General features: G+C 35.2%; 1 protein-coding gene across 2 annotated transcripts; it reads right to left on the bottom strand.

The window, feature by feature from the left end:
• Positions 1-1,133: 1,133 nt before the first annotated feature.
• On the bottom strand, positions 1,134-17,220 carry LOC149486815 (BAG domain-containing protein Samui-like). 2 transcript variants are annotated; one of them, XM_089698483.1, is made up of 3 exons: positions 17,128-17,220; positions 3,518-3,662; positions 1,134-3,195 (listed from the first exon to the last, which is right to left on the bottom strand). In XM_089698483.1, exons 1-3 carry the CDS (start codon positions 17,137-17,139, stop codon positions 1,382-1,384), a joined length of 1,971 nt encoding a protein of 656 aa, XP_089554609.1. In that variant the 5' UTR covers positions 17,140-17,220; the 3' UTR covers positions 1,134-1,381. The 2 variants fall into 2 exon arrangements, with proteins under 2 accessions (XP_089554609.1, XP_089554608.1); XM_089698482.1 differs by lacking the exon at positions 17,128-17,220 and adding an exon at positions 13,334-13,507.
• Between the last annotated feature and the right edge of the window lie 954 nt (positions 17,221-18,174).

The following is an 18,174-nucleotide window of genomic DNA, read 5'->3' as shown; positions in this document are numbered from 1 at the left end:
TGGGTTATCCAATCACAGAATTTTAAAATACTTTAGTTCAAGTTTTTAAAATGGCTGGTCAACGTAACAGAGGTAAGTTAAATCGTTAATTATCATATTAATCTCTCACTTGATTTTCATTTGGTATTGAAAAATAAATAGTAAAAACAGTACAGGAACGTATTTTAATTAAATTTAACGAAACAATTCATATTGTATTTTTTAAATTCACGGATAATTTTTATGTGATCGTGTGAGAACATTGGTCGTTACTTACAACATTATTTTCATTTTTTTTGTACTCAGTTGAAGACATTGGTAGTCAATGACTATAAAACATTTAATTAGTTAATAATTTATTTTGTTGTTTTACAGTAATTTTGAGTATAATTGTCCTGTTTTATGATTATAATTTATTTAAACTGTCAACAGGAATTACTATTGCAATCAAAATAAACAGTTATCTTCCTTATTTTTTCAGTTATTCGTGACGATAATATTTCCTAGCCGACTGACGGAGATTTTATTCCTAGTGATGAAGACTTAGGAGACCCACCATTTGTTTCCAAATCGATTTTTAGTTAGCTCATTGATATTTCAAGTTCCTAATATTGTACTTCCAATGTTTTTATTTCTTTTTTTAACATATGTTCAGATAGTTTAGATATTTTATTACCTAATATGTAGTAAACTTACACATTTAGAATTTAAGAAAAACTGTTTTTAATTCTTTTGTATACTTTTTAGAGGTTATTGTATGATCTCATATGTTATAACATAAGTAAATAAAAAAATCTACAAGTAAAACCTAATTTTAATAAAAAAATTTTTGGATTCACTTAGGTCTGATGTGATCACATGGGAACAAAATAAATCGAGTTTTTTTTTTCAGAAATGTATTCTATAAGCTATATTTTACACAGATAAAAAATCCCACAAGTAAATTTTAACTCTAACAATAAAAAAAACAAAAAAATACCATTGGGTGGCAGGTCTGTTGTATTTTTATGTACTCAGGTGAGAACAATGGGTGGTAATGCAGAATAGGATTTTTTTAGCTTGGTCCTTAGGAGGTTAAAGAAGAGATTTTACATCTTGAAACTGATTTTGTAATAGTAATTAGTAATATTTCAAGGGATTATAAATAAAAGCCGTTATGCAAATTTATAGTTTATTGAGAAAATGTTGTTATCACGTACGATAAACAATAAATTATTAAATATAAGGATTTAAATAACAGGAGACCATCGAATCCTAGCGGACAGCATCTGCGTCACAATAATAAAAACTTATAATTTACAAACATAACGTTGCAACACTGTGACAAGCGACGGCAGAAGGTGAATAGATGGACCGTGCGCGTATTCTTGTATCTACACAAATTCTCTAACGCAAACTAAATTTATTGACTAGCAGCACCGTCGACTTCCATCGTTTCCTTGTCCCCCTTAGCGTCCACTTGCATCGTCTCTATTTTATCTACATTTTCTTGCTTATTGCTATCCTTTTCGATATCTACATTGCTTTTCTCCGTTTCTTTGTTATCTTTCGCCGTTTCCTGGTTCGCCGTCTCTTTGGCGTCTTTGACATTCTTGTCTTTGCTCTTGTCGCGTTTCTTCACGACTTTCGTGACCTTTTTGGGGCTTTTCTTTTCAGCTTCCTTCTGTTCAACCGGCTTCGTTTCCGGTTCTGGAGTTTTGGTGTCCTTCGGCCGCGTGTCCGCCACTTGTGGTTGTGTTGTTTCATTTTTAACCGATTCAGCGTCAGCTGGTTCTTGTTTATTATCAGTCGCAGCAGGTTCCGCTGAAGGCTCAGATTTATCAGCATCTGGCTTGTTTTCAGCTTCTAAAGGTTTTGCAGCCTCAGTATTGGCCGTTTCTGTATTTTCCGGCATTTCCTGTGCTGGCTGTTCTACTTTAGCTTCCTCTTTGACTTCTTTGTTCTCCTCTTTCATTTCTACGTCACCATTTTGTACAGATTCTTGTTCAGCCGCCTTTTCATCTGCAGCTTGCATTTCTACGTCTTGTGGCTGTGGAGTCGCGTTACCCTTTTCGGCTTTGGCTTCTAACACAGCTATACATTTTTGGATACACTTGATCGCCTCCTTCCTCGCCTGCCGAATGTTCTCTTTGCCGTCCGTTTCTATGTTGTCTAATTTAATGAGATTCCTGGTCAGCATCTCATCTAGGTATATGTACTTTTTGTCTTTTTTGGTGCCGGTAAAGTTTTCGACATCGGTCATGAGGTTTAGGACGTCGGTTTGAATACTGAGGATCATAGTGATGGGGTCGTTGGCGGCAGGTTTTGGCGGCGCCTGTGGAGGGGCCTGGGGCGGAGTCTTCGGCGGCGCGGGGTGCTGCGGCGGAGACTGCGTGGCTCTTTGGGGCGAGGGCTGCTTCGGTTGGGGAGAGGCCTGCTTCGGTTTGGGCTTGGACGGAGGTGCGGCCTGGTCGTGATACACGGGCACTTTCACGAAATGCTCCTCGGGATGCATCTGCGGTTTGGGAGATTGCGACCTCTGCGGTGACGCGCCTCGAGCGAACGCGTTCTGTGGGTACATCTTCTGTTGAGAGAACGGCTGCGGTCCCTGCCTGAAGCCTTTGTTGAACGGCGTGGCGAAGGATCTGGAGAAATTTGGCGGGTGGTGGAAGCCGTGCGGAGTGTCATCGGCGAAATACTGTTCTCTGTCTACGTGAGGTTTCGGGGGAGGTGGCACGTAGGTCTGCTTTGTCTCACCGAAGTGAGTTCCATGATCGACGTTCTTATTTATCACTGGCTCGTCTCTGCCTTCCACGAAGATCGGTATGTGTCTAACGTTAGAGGATTGCTCCTGCTGGGGCGAGTGTTCCTGCGGGTGTCCGCTCATTCTGCTGTTCGCTGATCTGTTGTCGGGCGGCGCTGACATCGACCTGTGTGTTCTGTCTTCACCATCAACCAGACTGGGATCAGCTGGGCTCTTTTGGCCGAGATCGACCGTGTTCCTTAATCCGTATTGTGGTATCTGTTGCTCTTCTTCTGTCTGTGAGGGTCCGGGGTTCTGTTCAGTCTGTGTGGCGGCGGTCTGCTGCGGGGGCGACTGCGGTTGTGGCGGTGAAGGCGGTTGTTCCTCCCGGGAACCGAACCTCCTGTTCCAATGTGAGGGGAAGTGCTCTCTGAACTCTGGCGGGATGTCGTCGAAGGGGAATCTGTCGAAGCCGCCGAAACTGTCTCCGAAATCTGCAATAATGAAACGCTTTGTTGAAACACCTGTAAAACAGGATTTGACCGTTTAATAACAGCCAAATAGTGAATCTTAAATAATATATGTAGCACTAGAACAGAAATGCTACACTATTTTTTTTCTTAAATAAAACATTAGCAAAGATTGTGCACACTTTATCTCGATATATGTTAATGTGTTTAATGCTTTATGCTATTGCCATCTGTATGCTATGTGCAAATAAAGATACGAGATAACAGATAATTTTATAACTATTGTATATTGGTTAATTTCGCAAAACAAATTTTTAATCCAAAAGTCACCAAACTACATAAGTACCGTCAGTCGCGTCCTGGCTGGAGGGCCTGCGCTTCCTGGCCCACGTGGCGGGCCGCTGCCGGAGCCGCGCCGCAATGTCTGGGTGCCGCGCCGCTAGCTCGCTCCACGCGCCGCTGCCCTCCTCCTCGTCAAATGGGAAGCCGCGCTGCAATTGAATAGGATCCGTTAGATATAAATAAATAAAATAAATAAATATTTTGGGACAATTTTCACACACGGCACGATCTGATCCCATACTAAGCTTTCGCTTGTGTTATGGAAACCAGATGGCTGATAAACACACATATATAATTTTAAATAAATACTTATATAGATAATTAACACCCTGAGACAGAGCAAACATCTATGTTCATAACACAAATATTTGCCCCGGGTGGGGATCGAACCCACGACCTCTGGCTTGGAAGGCAGGGCCACTACCAACCAAGCCAACCGGCCATTCATATGTGTGAAACTTAATTATTATGATATCGGTTCGTGACAATTTTGAGAATAATTTGCTTGTAAATTGATTCATATAATTTCGTTGATATCATAGAAATAAAACGTTTGAATGATTATCATTTCAGTCCACAATCAGCCATTTATAATTGATGCTTGAAAAAGTAAGTTTAAGATATTAGAAGACCAGTTTTCTAGCTGTATTCATATCATATGATCATATCATATGATATAGGTATAGTAACTGTATCAAGCTCATAACCATTCTTATTTAGACATGTTTCTTTTTCATAAAATATTTGCTTATCTATATTAATATAATTTATCTTTGATAAAATGCCAAATAGTATCAGTCCGACTTCATAAGCGAATTTCAATAACGTACATTTTCCGCGGAAATCAAGCAGAAATACTTATTCGATAAATGACAACCTTTATTAATTAAAAGAATGTATCAATTACATGCAACATTGTAAGCAAAATCTACATGACAAAACAGTTGCCCAATCGAACTTGTACCAACAAAAATAAATTAAAAACATCAACCAAATATGATATTTTGTCGCAATTAACCATTTCACAAAAGTAAACGTTCGGGAAGTATAAATCACCAATATTACGTTGATACACTCAAATTATACGTTTGGTGCATAATAATTATATGCCATTATGACTTTTATTGTCCACTTATAAGGTCTAAAATTATGGAAATAAAGTTGGATTGAACCAATGAACTTGTAATCGTGAAGAGTTACCCAAATAGGGCGAACGAGGCCGAGGGGCGGCCTTAGTCAGAGCTTTCGTATCTCGTTGAATAAAGATGTAGGAGAATATTAATTGTGACATACCTAACTTGGGTGACGATGATCGAAAGACATTGTAAAGGAGGCATCAATTTTTAATTATAGCTATAACTAGCTTTCCGCCCGCGGCTTGGTCCACGTTTTCTTTCAAAGAAAAGCCGCATAGTTCCCGTTCCCGTGGGATTTCCGGGATAAAACCTATCCTATGTGTTAATCTAAGTTACCCTCTTATATGTGTGTTTAATTTCATTGTAATGAGTTCAGTAGTATTCACATCCTCACAAACTTTCGCATTTATAATAGGTATTAGTAGGATTTAATTGCAGAAACCGCTTTCAGTTATAGCGAATGAGTGTATAGAAAGAAACATACCCTTACTAAGAAAAAAATTGAATTTTATTAAACTATGTATTTCTGTGTGCAAACCTTTCGAGCGACTTAATTCAGACTAAAACGCTTTTTATTTAAATGCTATATGGAAACGGGTAGTATTTAAACGAGTGACTGTAAATTAAAGTTTTAGTTATCAAAAATAATTAATTTGGGTAACAGAACTACTAAGTGAGCGACTGACTGCGAGCGATGAAAAATTAATAGATCAGCAACTAACGAACGTTAATTTGCGTTACATAAAATACAAAATGAGCAGCTTCATAATAATTGAGCGACCTAATATTAATTGTTTGAGTGACAAAATTACGTCTTGTATTATATTCATTATTTGGCATATGATTTATTTATACTGAGTGGCATTTTATCTTAATCGAGGTATTTCGAATAGAAAAATCACTTCGAAAAATACTATAATGGACAGAGTAGGTACTATCAGTTCAATTTGTTTTTGAAAGTTTTGTCAAATAACTATTTGAACAATTTATTTTAGTGTTTTTAGTCGCTCTAGATGAGCGTAATTTAGTGGCTCACTTAGTAATCTATTCGCTCAATTAGTAATTTAGTCGCTCATATAGTAATGTAATCACACACTTAGAATTCTAATATATCAAATGGATTAATCACAATCCTCCTTTAGTACGCTCAATCTGTATTTTATTATCAACTAATATTCGTTGATTGTTTAATTTATTTGTCGATTACTCAAATTCATACCGCTCAAGTTATTAAATCAGTATCTCATAATCAGTCGCTCACTTTATTTTCAGTCGCTCATTTTATTATTCCCCTATGGAAACTGATCAATATCAAGAACAGAATATATTAAAGCTGCCGGATCTACATATAAAAAATGCGAAACTGTTAACTTTCTTAAATTCCTTCTCATAAAATCAATGTCACATGACACCACATAAGTTACATAACTACAATATTAAAAATCATCACTTACGTGCACAATGCAGATACAAAAACATTAATTACGATGCAGAATAAAAAAGAATTCTCTAGAACACGATTCAAACAACAAACAATATGTATTCTGAGAAATTCTCACTTATTAACAAAACACCGTGGGCGGTATTAGCAATACAAATGCAAAGATATAATAATAATGTGTCAATTAACAATTCACGACTTCTGTTTAATTGATCGTGTTATACGCGTCACCAACACTACTTATAACTATAACAAGTTACTACTGCAACTCGACTTATCGATCATGATAAATTAACGTTAAGCGATTTGCATAATGATACATTTTGTATTCGTCAATATGATAAAATAACATTTGAAGAAAATGCGTAGTTAATTCAAAAATGTTAAAAATATCTCGTTTGCCTTTCGATTTATCACTATAAAGGCATAAAACTATAAACTAATAAAGTCGATGTTCTGCTAAAAATTCAAGCACCGAAGTTATCGATAAACATTGTCTGTTTATAAATTTAATTCAAAGTTCTGGATCGTTAAAATTATCCACCCCAAACCATTAGATAATAAATTCTAACACCAAAACTAGAAAACGAACTACGAGGAAACTATGGGGTTTGTTGAACACTTATCGATGTTCAACAGTGTCATTTATCGAGTTACTTTGCACCAGCTGTTTACAATTCCAATTAGTATTATTTGCGATATTACGTGATATGCTTTTTACGATATACTATAAATCAGTTCATAAATATCTAATAACTATTGTATTCTATTTCCTAACATAACTACGAGATGAAAAGAAAGTGAAAATTCGAAATGGTCTAAGATCCGAACATAAGGCGAAATTCAACGGCGTGATAATAGAATGAGACCAATTTTATAATTAATTTAGTCTATTAAAAAATGTATTAAAAATGGGTTGACTGGGAAAATCCTGGACAGGACATTTTTAATGAATTAAATTTTTTTTTTTTTTTTTATTTTTTATTAATTGCAGTTTCGAGATAATAAAACAATTTTGTAATAAAACAGTGCTGACATAATTTTTTTTTTCATCATCCTATCAAGTGAAAGTAACTGGTACCGACATACCTGTTTATACCTGCCAACCTAGCCGTTTGTCCCGGTAAATATTAGAAAACTATGACTGCACATTCTGTAGGTTTCATACTTTAAGTCTATTATATTTTTTTTTATTATCTTGATACTGCAATTAATTAAAAAAAAAATGTTTTTTTTTAAATTCATTAAAAATGTCCTGTCCAGGATTTTCCCAGTCAACCCATTTTTAATACATTTTTTAATAGACTAAATTAATTATAAAATTGGTCTCATTCTATTATCACGCCGTTGAATTTCGCCTTATGTTCGGATCTTAGACCAAAAGCCACGACAAATGTCAGATACGGCAACCATAATTTCAATGTTATGTCCATTTAAATAATATTTTGTCAACCAAACGATACTTGGTCTTTTAATTATCTACAAAAAGGCTCAACAATACAACCTCCATCGCACATCGTAATTTGACAACACAAAGATCCACCGAGAACTCATCACTCCGCGTCCAAAAATAAATGCCCATATAGAAGCACAAACAATACCTTCCACGACATTGCTCGAACGTTCAAGTTTTTGCTGTGCCGTTGATTCACGAGTATTATTTAATCTGTTGCCGATTGTGGCCGGTGACATCACCCCGTGTGGGACACGGCGTGACGCGGCGAGACATCGCAAACAATAATAGAAACCGCACGTGTCACGTCTCGTGATATGGGCCACGTATTGGAATGTTTTAATTGTCAATAATGTCGAAAATCACCACCTTGACCTATAGGGGGAGTAAAACTGGGTGAGAGGCTTACGTGCGTGCTTTAAAACCGTCCGAGTAACGACTCTGAGAATCTAGCACACAATTTGTATATACCACGAGCACGTACCACTACGCCACATACTAAAGTCTTAGATCCGCAGTGCTAAGCAAAAGTTGACTTAGGATTTAATAACGAGATTTATAATAAGCTCAGCTAATGCAAAATATATTCCTATACCGTTGAACAGCCATGAAAAAGCATTACGCCTTGATCAAAAAAGGTAAATCTTCAATAATATCCTTACTTAGAACTTGTAAATCCGATATAGCATGTAAACGACAGACACCGTACGTATATTATTATCCAACCTGAGTAACAGCTAATTAGTATACAGGCCGAATATTCGCCAAACACATGTGAACAGAGTCAATGACCGAACCCAGTAAATCATCTCTGACGGACTTCGATACGATGTAATGAAGAAACGGCCAAAGAAAATAAAAATATACCAAAAAACTCAAAAGACTGACGGATCGCGAGTGAATCATAATGCAAAAAACGGGTAATGGAACAAAAATACATTACCTCAATCAAAACACAATACATCATAAACAATGTCACAAGGACCATAATGCATCTAAGGAAACTGGAAATATCGCTGGCGGATATGAAATAATTCATCTATCATCGGACCATTTATCTTAATCAACACGAGTAATGATCTGAATATATCATTACTGTGCATATCCGGTGGGTGGGAATCAACTAATGGTCAGCTGGTTTCGTCACCTATGTTATTAGAGCAGGATTTTACGCGACAGGACAACCAAGATGTTGACTAACCAAAGAAAAAATAAATAAAATAAAAAACAACAAAGCAGCTTTTGATTTCGATTATTAATGCATTTGTCGCATTAATATGTCTATTTAATTATCGTGATCGAGCAAATTAAAAGAAATTATGATTTGGACGGTAAATAAATAATTAATTCCTGGATAAATTTAACTTACAGTACAAACCCACTGCCTTCATCTACGCGGAATTAAATGCTTTAGATGAACTCCCGAAATATTATCCAGACTTGGGACGCAATAAACAGTTAATTTATTAAAATCTGTTTCACATATCCGGTGATTTAGATTAACAAATGGCCAGATTTCTCGTCTCCATATTAGCGCTTATCAAGTAGGCGGCATGTGACGCATGTGCACCGCTAAAACCGTTTGTGTATCGCCGATATTTTTCCTTACAAGCGGGATGACATCATCGAGATAACTAAAAACGATAATGTTTTCGAAATCGACAAACTTGTTTCTTTTCGTGTTATGACATTATGAGTGTAATTTTTTAGATAAAGATCATCAGAATGCAAACACCGCGTCGTGTCTCGATGAATACTTAATTTGTTGTTTTATCAACATTCCTATCTTTGTTGGTACGTTTAATGAGACAAAAATGCTTACTGCTTTCGCTAAGAGAAATAATGTTTTAATGAAGAGCTATGTTCTTTATCGCTTTTCAAGTACGACAGGCGTTCATTGTTAATCCATTCAGCTGTCGATGGTTTGATGGCTTTATACGATACTTATAAGCTAATTTATAAGCTATTGTCGATACTTCAGAAGACGAAGTAAAGACCACAATTTTCAAGACCACAATCGACATAATCACAAAAAAGAAAATGCCAAGATGAACCCGTCTGGAGAATATAAACTGAAGTCTCAATTCTAATGTTAACACTGGTGCCTCTTTAATGTAAACATACGATGCAATAAAACTCTCTAGTCTACAAGCCCATAAAAGTGAAGTCAATAGAAAACGTCTTCGCATATAAGAACATGAGATGTAAGAGAAATTTGCTTTTAACATTAATGCAATTGACTATTTCTCACCTATTTTCTGCTATGTAAATCTTATCATCTTGAAAGTGTATACTTTAATAAAAACATTTGATCTCAACGAATTAAGCGAGTTATCTTCTCTTTAAAAACAAACAATGTAAATGAAGGCACAATCACGAAATCATTCAATTTGACCCAAAGGTCAGGAAAGGCCAATTGTTCCAAGCATTCCGACGAGTTCAAACCTTTACAACTATTGGGTACCAAAAGCACATTCCTGCCTGGTGATTTAACATCGCCAAAACGAAGATCATAACCGCTATCTAATCGGGCTATTAAAACTGATGTAACCAGTCTGTTCCGTAATATTAAACTCGTGCTGGCAATAATTGTGCCGTATTTAGAACACCCAGTGATAAATAACGCAGACGCGGAATTATAAGCCGAATTATCTTGCAGAGAGCCTGTGGGTTATGTCTCTGAATCCCGGGTTATCGGGCATTTCATTTTATATAGGATGTGCTTATTTTAGCTTGGTTCAAAGATCTATTATGGATGTAAATAGTATCTGTTTTGCACCATTTCTGACGTTCTTCGTGATACAATTTATCATACGGGGTTCAATGCTCTTAAGAATACATGTAACTATATTTCCTTCGCTATGGATTCCAGTTTTTTGTTATTTTACAGTATAACAGAATGTCCGCGAAAAAGTTAACTTTCTAGCATTTCTAGGAGAATAGAGAAAGTATGCAAGCTTTTTTGCCGTGAGGAATAATCGATAAGGTTTGCCTAGACGTGCAAATATGTCCTTGTGTGTTCTAAGGAAGCGAAATCGATTAACCTATTTTCCTTGTATTTTTAATTAAAACTCTCTTTGCTCAAACATGCTATATCAGATTTAAGTTTTTTTTTGTTCATATTCACAAACAATACACTCTTTTCAATGAAGAATGTTACTAGGTATGCCAAATCCCTTGAAATTGTGTCTCAGTAAAGCCTGTATGTATACAAATACACTAGTTTTTGTCGTAGTCAAAAATACCAAGTAGTTTTGATTTTATACGCATTCAAAGTTTCGAAAAATATCGAGTCCCGCTAATAGTCACGTGACCGCTTGTGACGTCACGTCACAACGCACCGCGCGGCCGCGTCCCCGCGCGGTGTGTATAAAGCAAAATTACCAATCTTCTATTGGATGATACGTGTAATATTCAAGACCAAATCTAAAAAATAAAATATATATCAAACTAGATGATATGTTCAACGATTCTGTTTAATCAAAAACATAAAATATTAAAATTTACTCGATAAAAAAAAAATCACCAAGTTAGCTCTAATTTTCACACTTTTACGTTTTCTACTTGACATGGTAATACTTATTATGATTTTTTTTTTCATAAACAATTATATTAAAACATTTGCAAGATATTTGTCAGAGCATTTTGTGTAATTACTTTTAGTTTTGGTTTTATCTGCGATAATAATAAGTAATATATATAAATATTATATATACCCTGTTTTTGTTTAATTCTTCCCCCGACCAACTTATATTTTAGTATAGTTCTCCATATCATTCTCAACTTAAAACAAGAAAAAATCTTACTAGCCATCTACCTATACTTAGCCCATACGAGCAGAGCAGAAGCACAGTCTAGTATACAAGTAAATAAAAACAAAACAATATATACAAGTAAATATAAACTGTATATTAAAACTTGTATAGAAAACAAAGGATAACGCAAAACAGCTGCAATGTTCTCAAAATATTATAATATGTATGTAGCTTACGTCCTTTGCAACTATAAAAAACAACTTATCCGGCGAATTGGTAGTTGTATTTTTACATTTAGGAACAACACATGATTTTCTGGTATTTGGATTGGACATTTTTAAAAGTATTTAATTATAATTTCGACGGCGCGGGCGCGCGATCGCTAGCGGACTGAGTGAGCCAGATTGAGCGTGTTGTAGTGTGACGTCACACCATCACCGGGCGTTTACAACTTCTTTTACTTCTAAATCGGAAACTAATTGACGTATCGAAGTAATTTTTTCACTAGTATTATTTATTTTTGACAGAGAATATGGAGTGCTAATAATCAAAATTAGTGAACATTCTCCATTATCGACATCTATGGAATATAATGTATGTTTACGTTTCACATACAATATTTGTTTGAGATTTAGTAGATTCGTATTGTGCTTGAACAAAGAAAGATAATCCTCTGCTAAATTCATAATTCATTTCATAAAGTTAAAAACAAAAAATTCCTCAACAGAACATTAAAATTCACTCATCGGCTTAACGTCTACATAATCGAATTTCATTTCCGCATTCATTTACTGCTAAATTTATTTCGCAAGTACCTACATAAATGCCAACAGAAATTGACTATGTTTTTTTCGTTTTCACATCAATATATTCGACATTGCATTACCAATTTATCGATTTGACTTCCGTAAGTCCTTCGTGTGCTTTCTATATTTTATCTATGGCCTCTGCAAAGGCCACGTTAGTGAAATACAGTTGTGGCACATCTATAAATGGTGTTTCGATAACAGCTGCGCGTGCGACGGTGACTCAGTACGGGGCGTCGAATTATTTACATCAATTTGATGTTCTCCTTAACATGTGGTAAATAAACAGAAGCTTGAGTGTGAGCAAACAATTGCAACAGTAAGAATTTAATATGAAAGTAAAATGCAAAGCTTTTTCTTTTTTTGCCCTATTTAGAGTTCTCGAAAAACTTTCAATTTAGGTTAATAATATTATAAAGTACATTTTCAATTTCAATGCCAGGTCGTGTATTTTGAATTTAGTCAATCATGACACACAAATTTTGGCAAAACACCAATTTTAGAAGTGGGGAATATTAAAAATGTAAACAACCAAAAGCAAATGTATGAATGACGAGAGCGCAATTTTCGCCGACAGGTGGACGCGGTGATTTTGGCTAAATTGGTAATCTTATTATATTTAGAAACCCTTACTCACTTTTTAAATATGAAAAGTGCAGCAGAGTAAAACATAATGCCTTCAGAACAAGTTTGATTCTAAATCGGATACGTTTAAAGTCAATATTAAGTATATCCTTGTTATAAATTAGTGTAGCGATAAGTAAATCGCAATACAGATAAATAGAGATTATATCTATTTGCCGTAATCTACTGTTATTGCTTCAGATGAAGTCATCAGATGAGAAAGTAATCGAACACAGGTCAATAACTTAACAACTATAATATAGGATGACTTCAATAAAAATATATAAACTGTAAATCTTAAACAAAATAATGGAAATTAATGAATTGATAAATGGATTTCAATCGACGTGAAATATTTGTACATCTTGATCCTTCGACGCTTAAGTAAAGAGTGGGTGTTGCAGGCTTTTAAATGCCAATGACTTCAAGTTAACGTTAATTTGGCGAGATCAAAACTTGTTTCGTGTTAACACCTTCAATTTAATTTATAATCCCTAATTAACCAATCTGCGAGAAATACGTAAATTCGCCAACAACAGATATTCATGCAAATACATGATTAATTAAAAATCAATTTGCATAAAATTTCCAAATATAGAACCTACCTCATTCGCGCTCCCATGATACTCCGGCGGTTTATCAACAACAACTGGAGATTCCATATTTAAACAATAAACACAACTGTTACACAAATAATCACTTCACTGCGATGTATATGGGAACGAAATGTCACGCACGTATCTCTCTTGTGTCTCGACAACAACTGAGCGTGGCGGCGTCCCGCGAACACTTTTATATAAACGCCATGGTTTCTAGAACCGTCTCGCTGCTTCGAGAGGTGCGTGGTTGTAGAGACTACGGCGAGCAATCGATTCACCGCGCCTGCCCTTCGTACATCGCTGCGGTGTGAGGGGAACAGATGTTCAATGTACACGGACGCAGCAATGTATTACAAATGTGCAACAGTTTTGTTTTTTATTGACGCGTGCAATGTAGTTTAGGAGCTAGTAAACATTTTCCCCATTGAATAAAATTAATATGACATGAGAAAGATCGCGATTTGAATTCCATAGTAAACAACAATAGTTATTCTAGTGCTTCCATGAATTTAGAAAGTAAGCAAAAATAAGATTGTGACAATATAATGAGACAAAAAAATGTTATTGCTTCTATCTCTATTGAAAATATTTCGGATATCTGAAAAGAAAAACTCAGCAGAAAAACAAAAATATTAATAGTGCATAAATGGTCATATAATAATATCTCTTTTTATACGTTCCGTGTTTGTTCTGGACCTTTTTTATTATTAATTATAAATAGATAATTATCATAATAATGACGTTTGTTAATCTAAGATGATAACACATTTTGTATTTTATCGTTTTCCTCAGTAATAGCAACACACAACCTTGTTTAATCACTAACACGATAGCCCACGCACACAACCTCATGGTCGCTTCCCGAACTTTGAATGAATCAAATCACCTTTGTCAATCGTTTATTATTCATTAGGCAACAATCACGCTTCATTTGTGCAACATTTTACATGATTACTAAATTATATTTTAAAAACAAAAATAACTAAATAATAATCGTAGCATTTCATTCAGCAGCTCTCACGCCTGCGCAGCGAACCGTCGAATATTCGAGTAAATCTTCTATAATCGGATTTCTGCTAACAAAAGCACGTAAACCGGCGTTATTATATGGTACTTTTATAAATGCGCTTTAGCACAATGCTATTTCGTAACGTTAGTCACGTGTAAATTATGTAAGGGTAGAAATAATGGCCGAAACACGAACTAGTACTGAAAATTAAATTTAATCGAACAAATATTGTTACTTAATGGTAAATATTTTCATCAGTGTGAATATACGACGATGTAAACACGGGATTTTTGAGATTTGTGTTAAGTGATTTGACGGTAGAATTACTTGGATAAAAGCCATTCATTGTATTTATGAAAACAGGAAAATAATGTAGAAGAATCAAGAACCCAAGCACAAATTCCCTTAGAATCAAAAAGCAGAAGAACTAACGATTCATTGTACCAAATAAAGAGATTAATCAACCAAAACATCGCCTGCAATTATCCACATTTGTATCCCAAAACAAAAAGACTGGGTATTCAATATTTATTACGAAGATCCAAATAAGACGGAATCCAACTGAGTCGTCTCTGACAAGCATTATACGAATTTCATTGTAGTGTTTTCAACATGGTCCAGGAAGTGGAATAACTTACATACGAGGCATGCTGTAACGGAATAGTGTTTTTTGTCGCATATATTATCAACATTGTAAAAGGCTTGATGTATATATTGCCGATAATGACCTCTGAAGGTCCCCGTCCATCTTCAAAAGGATTAAGCTTCTCCGTAAATAACAGATTATACTGAAAATGGATGCATTAAACATTATGTGCAATGGTGTCGATTAAATTTATTTATCAGTTTACAATTGAATCCCAGACTAAATTAAGTAGTGTAGTAGAAACATCAGCAACGCTTAACTCATTAATTTCAAGCTGAACCCAATCATTTTGTTTCAAAAAAGTTTCCATTTTTTCTGGAATACTTCAATATTCTGAACCACTTTTCAATTACCTTCGACTTTATCAAACATTCAAGTTTCAATCAGCCAATTTTCAATTTCTTATCCAAAAGTTCTTCTTTAATTGGCGCAAATTATTAAACACACGAATTTTCAAATAAGCAATTTTTTCCCAATTGATAGCAGGACAGTGGACTAATTCCACTCTCTTGCAGACACAGTGTTCATTCTTACATAGAAGTAGTCCCTAATCTGGCAAACTAACAACAAAGTCAAAAATTCATAATCTTTATAATCAGCAGAGAAACCATACGTTCACTCCGACAAAGGGCTATGATAACCCTACAGGTGCACATATACGATCATTTGGCAGCCACCAGCGCTGTGAGGCCGTTGACCCGCGCTACCTTTCGATCGTTCCCGAAATAATCCTATGAACTTAATTGTTTTATTCTCAGTGGATGCTTCATTCCTGCTTCTGGTTTCAGATGATGTCATTGTTCGATAACTGAAGTAAATTTTATAGAAAATAAATATTGGTGACCCAGAATAGGGTCTGGATGATTTTATGTATTCTTGACTTGCGTCAAACATGGTTTGATATTGATAGCATATGATGATATGTTTCGCCATAGCAAACACAATTCACACATTCGAAAATACGCATAAAAATAAATAACCATACGATAAGGTCATAATTTTCAGTGTCAAAGAACAGTGTACATTTTTGTTGCAAATTATATTTGGGACATTTCTCGGGCATGACGATGAAGATCAAAATAGTTGGATAGCGGTCCACGTCTTTATTGTGCAGTCAGCAGTGCAAACATATGTGCATGTTGTAATTAATCAGGTTTAACGCATAATTGTGCTGGACACGTGTGTCTTGTAAGAGATAGAATGCATGCATGCTTGCACAAACGTAAGCGCCGCTTGTTATTATTGTGTGCACCAGTTATTATAATATTTTGCACTCATAATAAAACAGAGCATTTATTAAATATGTCGGAGAATCTATCAACGATACGGAATCGCTTGTACTAAGAATTATCTAAATAACCTAATAAGTTTCTTATTAAAGTAAACATTTGAATACATGTTTTCTTCTTTCATTTTTTTAATATAATCGACTATTAGATTAGTTCACAAACTCCCTGCGTTCATTTTCAAATATTCCTTGCAATTAGCAAACAAAATATCATAGAATCAACAAAAACATTTGAAATATTATCGACGCAACCAAAACATTCGCAAAATCTACGCCGTCCTCTAAAATCTAAATACTTCAGGGCTGATCGTCGGCTATAAACACTCTAACTGGGCCGAGCACGTAGGAGGACCCGACTGGAGACCCACATACCGACTTTCTGTTACATTTGTTACACAATGTTAACGATATTGTAACACCCTGTGTTTTGTAGTGCTTGAAAACAACTATGTAAAATAATTTAAAAAATATTATCTTCATCCTTTGTTAATTAAAACAGTAACCGAAACAGAATAGACCAGACCATGTAGGACACTTTATCTACACTGTAGAGATACTGTTTGATAAGTTTAATTTTGTTTATCCTAATTTCAAAATATGAGATAATATTAAATAACTATAATTTAAATTATTAAATTAATAATATTCATGACTATATTTCCCGAGCGTCAAACTAATTCCCTACAAAATAAAATCCAATTTCAGCCAACATTCAACCAAGTGCGCATATTGCCAAACCCACAACGACTGTCAAACCGAAGAATCACCACGACAAAAAGAACCTCGCATTGGCAATTGTCTATCGATATGCAATGTTGGTACCGCTGCCAACAGAACAAAACAAAAGGGATACTCACGTTTCGCTTCATCTCAAACTGTCATTATATTTGGTGCAAATCGACCACTCTCCCTCCAGAGCAGCGCGGACTCTGGTCAGAGCGCGCGGCGGGAGGGCGCCGCGGCCAGGAATAGATCTTTTGGAATAATCCGCGTCAGCGGTGACGAAGATCAAGATCGCCGTCGTCACTGTGTGGGTTATGTACGATATGCCAAATATAATGCAAACTCACGCACACTTATGAGCAATTGGATCTGTATAGTTGAGAAGAACTGAGACGAGAAGAACTGGCAAGACAATTGATGGCATTTCATATGCTGATCGGATAATAATAAAACCAAAGGTAACAGGCGATGGATAATTTGTAACACATGAAAAGCAAGGATCAGTTACCTGAATTGATAGTCAAGATTCCTGAAATGTATAGTCTAGTGGTCAAGGATAGCAAAAAATGCGAGTAAATAGAGTAATCTCTGAACCAAAAACCTCACATTGAAGAAATGTAACATCAACAATAAACTAGAAACAAGAAGAGACCTTGCACAAATAGGAAGTTACAAAATGAAACAATTAAAAACCGAACTTGAATTTTAATTGTTACAAAAACACATCGCACACCGCGACGCAATGTTAAATGTAAACTGTGCTAAATGAGCTGTCTGAAAAATAAATGGAACCGTACAGATAATGTGCATTTAAAAATAAATTAGTAAAATGATTTTTATATTACAAAACGTGAAACACTCACAATTTGTTCAAGAACATACACTTTGCATCAAGTGGGTTGACTTCAGATGTTTTGCAACTATTAAAAATGAGTTTTGAAACTATCTGTTTTAAGTTTTCAAATTGAATATATGTAATATGCGAAATGTTGATATGATTTTGCAAAACTTTTCATGAACTTATCGATAAGTGTTGATAAAGGGCTTATTGATGAGTACTAAGAAATAAAAATAAAGAAGTGACGCACGTACCAGAATGATTATACACCTATAAACACGGAGTTTCAAGAAACGGTTTCATTGATGTCCCATCTATATACAGTTCATTAACAATGTTTATT

This window comes from Colias philodice, chromosome 8 (genome assembly GCF_061535455.1).
Source record: "Colias philodice isolate Cphi_HAF_F1 chromosome 8, ilColPhil1 Martin Lab GWU primary, whole genome shotgun sequence".
Classification (NCBI taxonomy): domain Eukaryota; kingdom Metazoa; phylum Arthropoda; class Insecta; order Lepidoptera; family Pieridae; genus Colias; species Colias philodice.
Note: the sequence above shows the minus strand (reverse complement) of the source record. Positions and strands in the feature narration are given on the sequence as shown.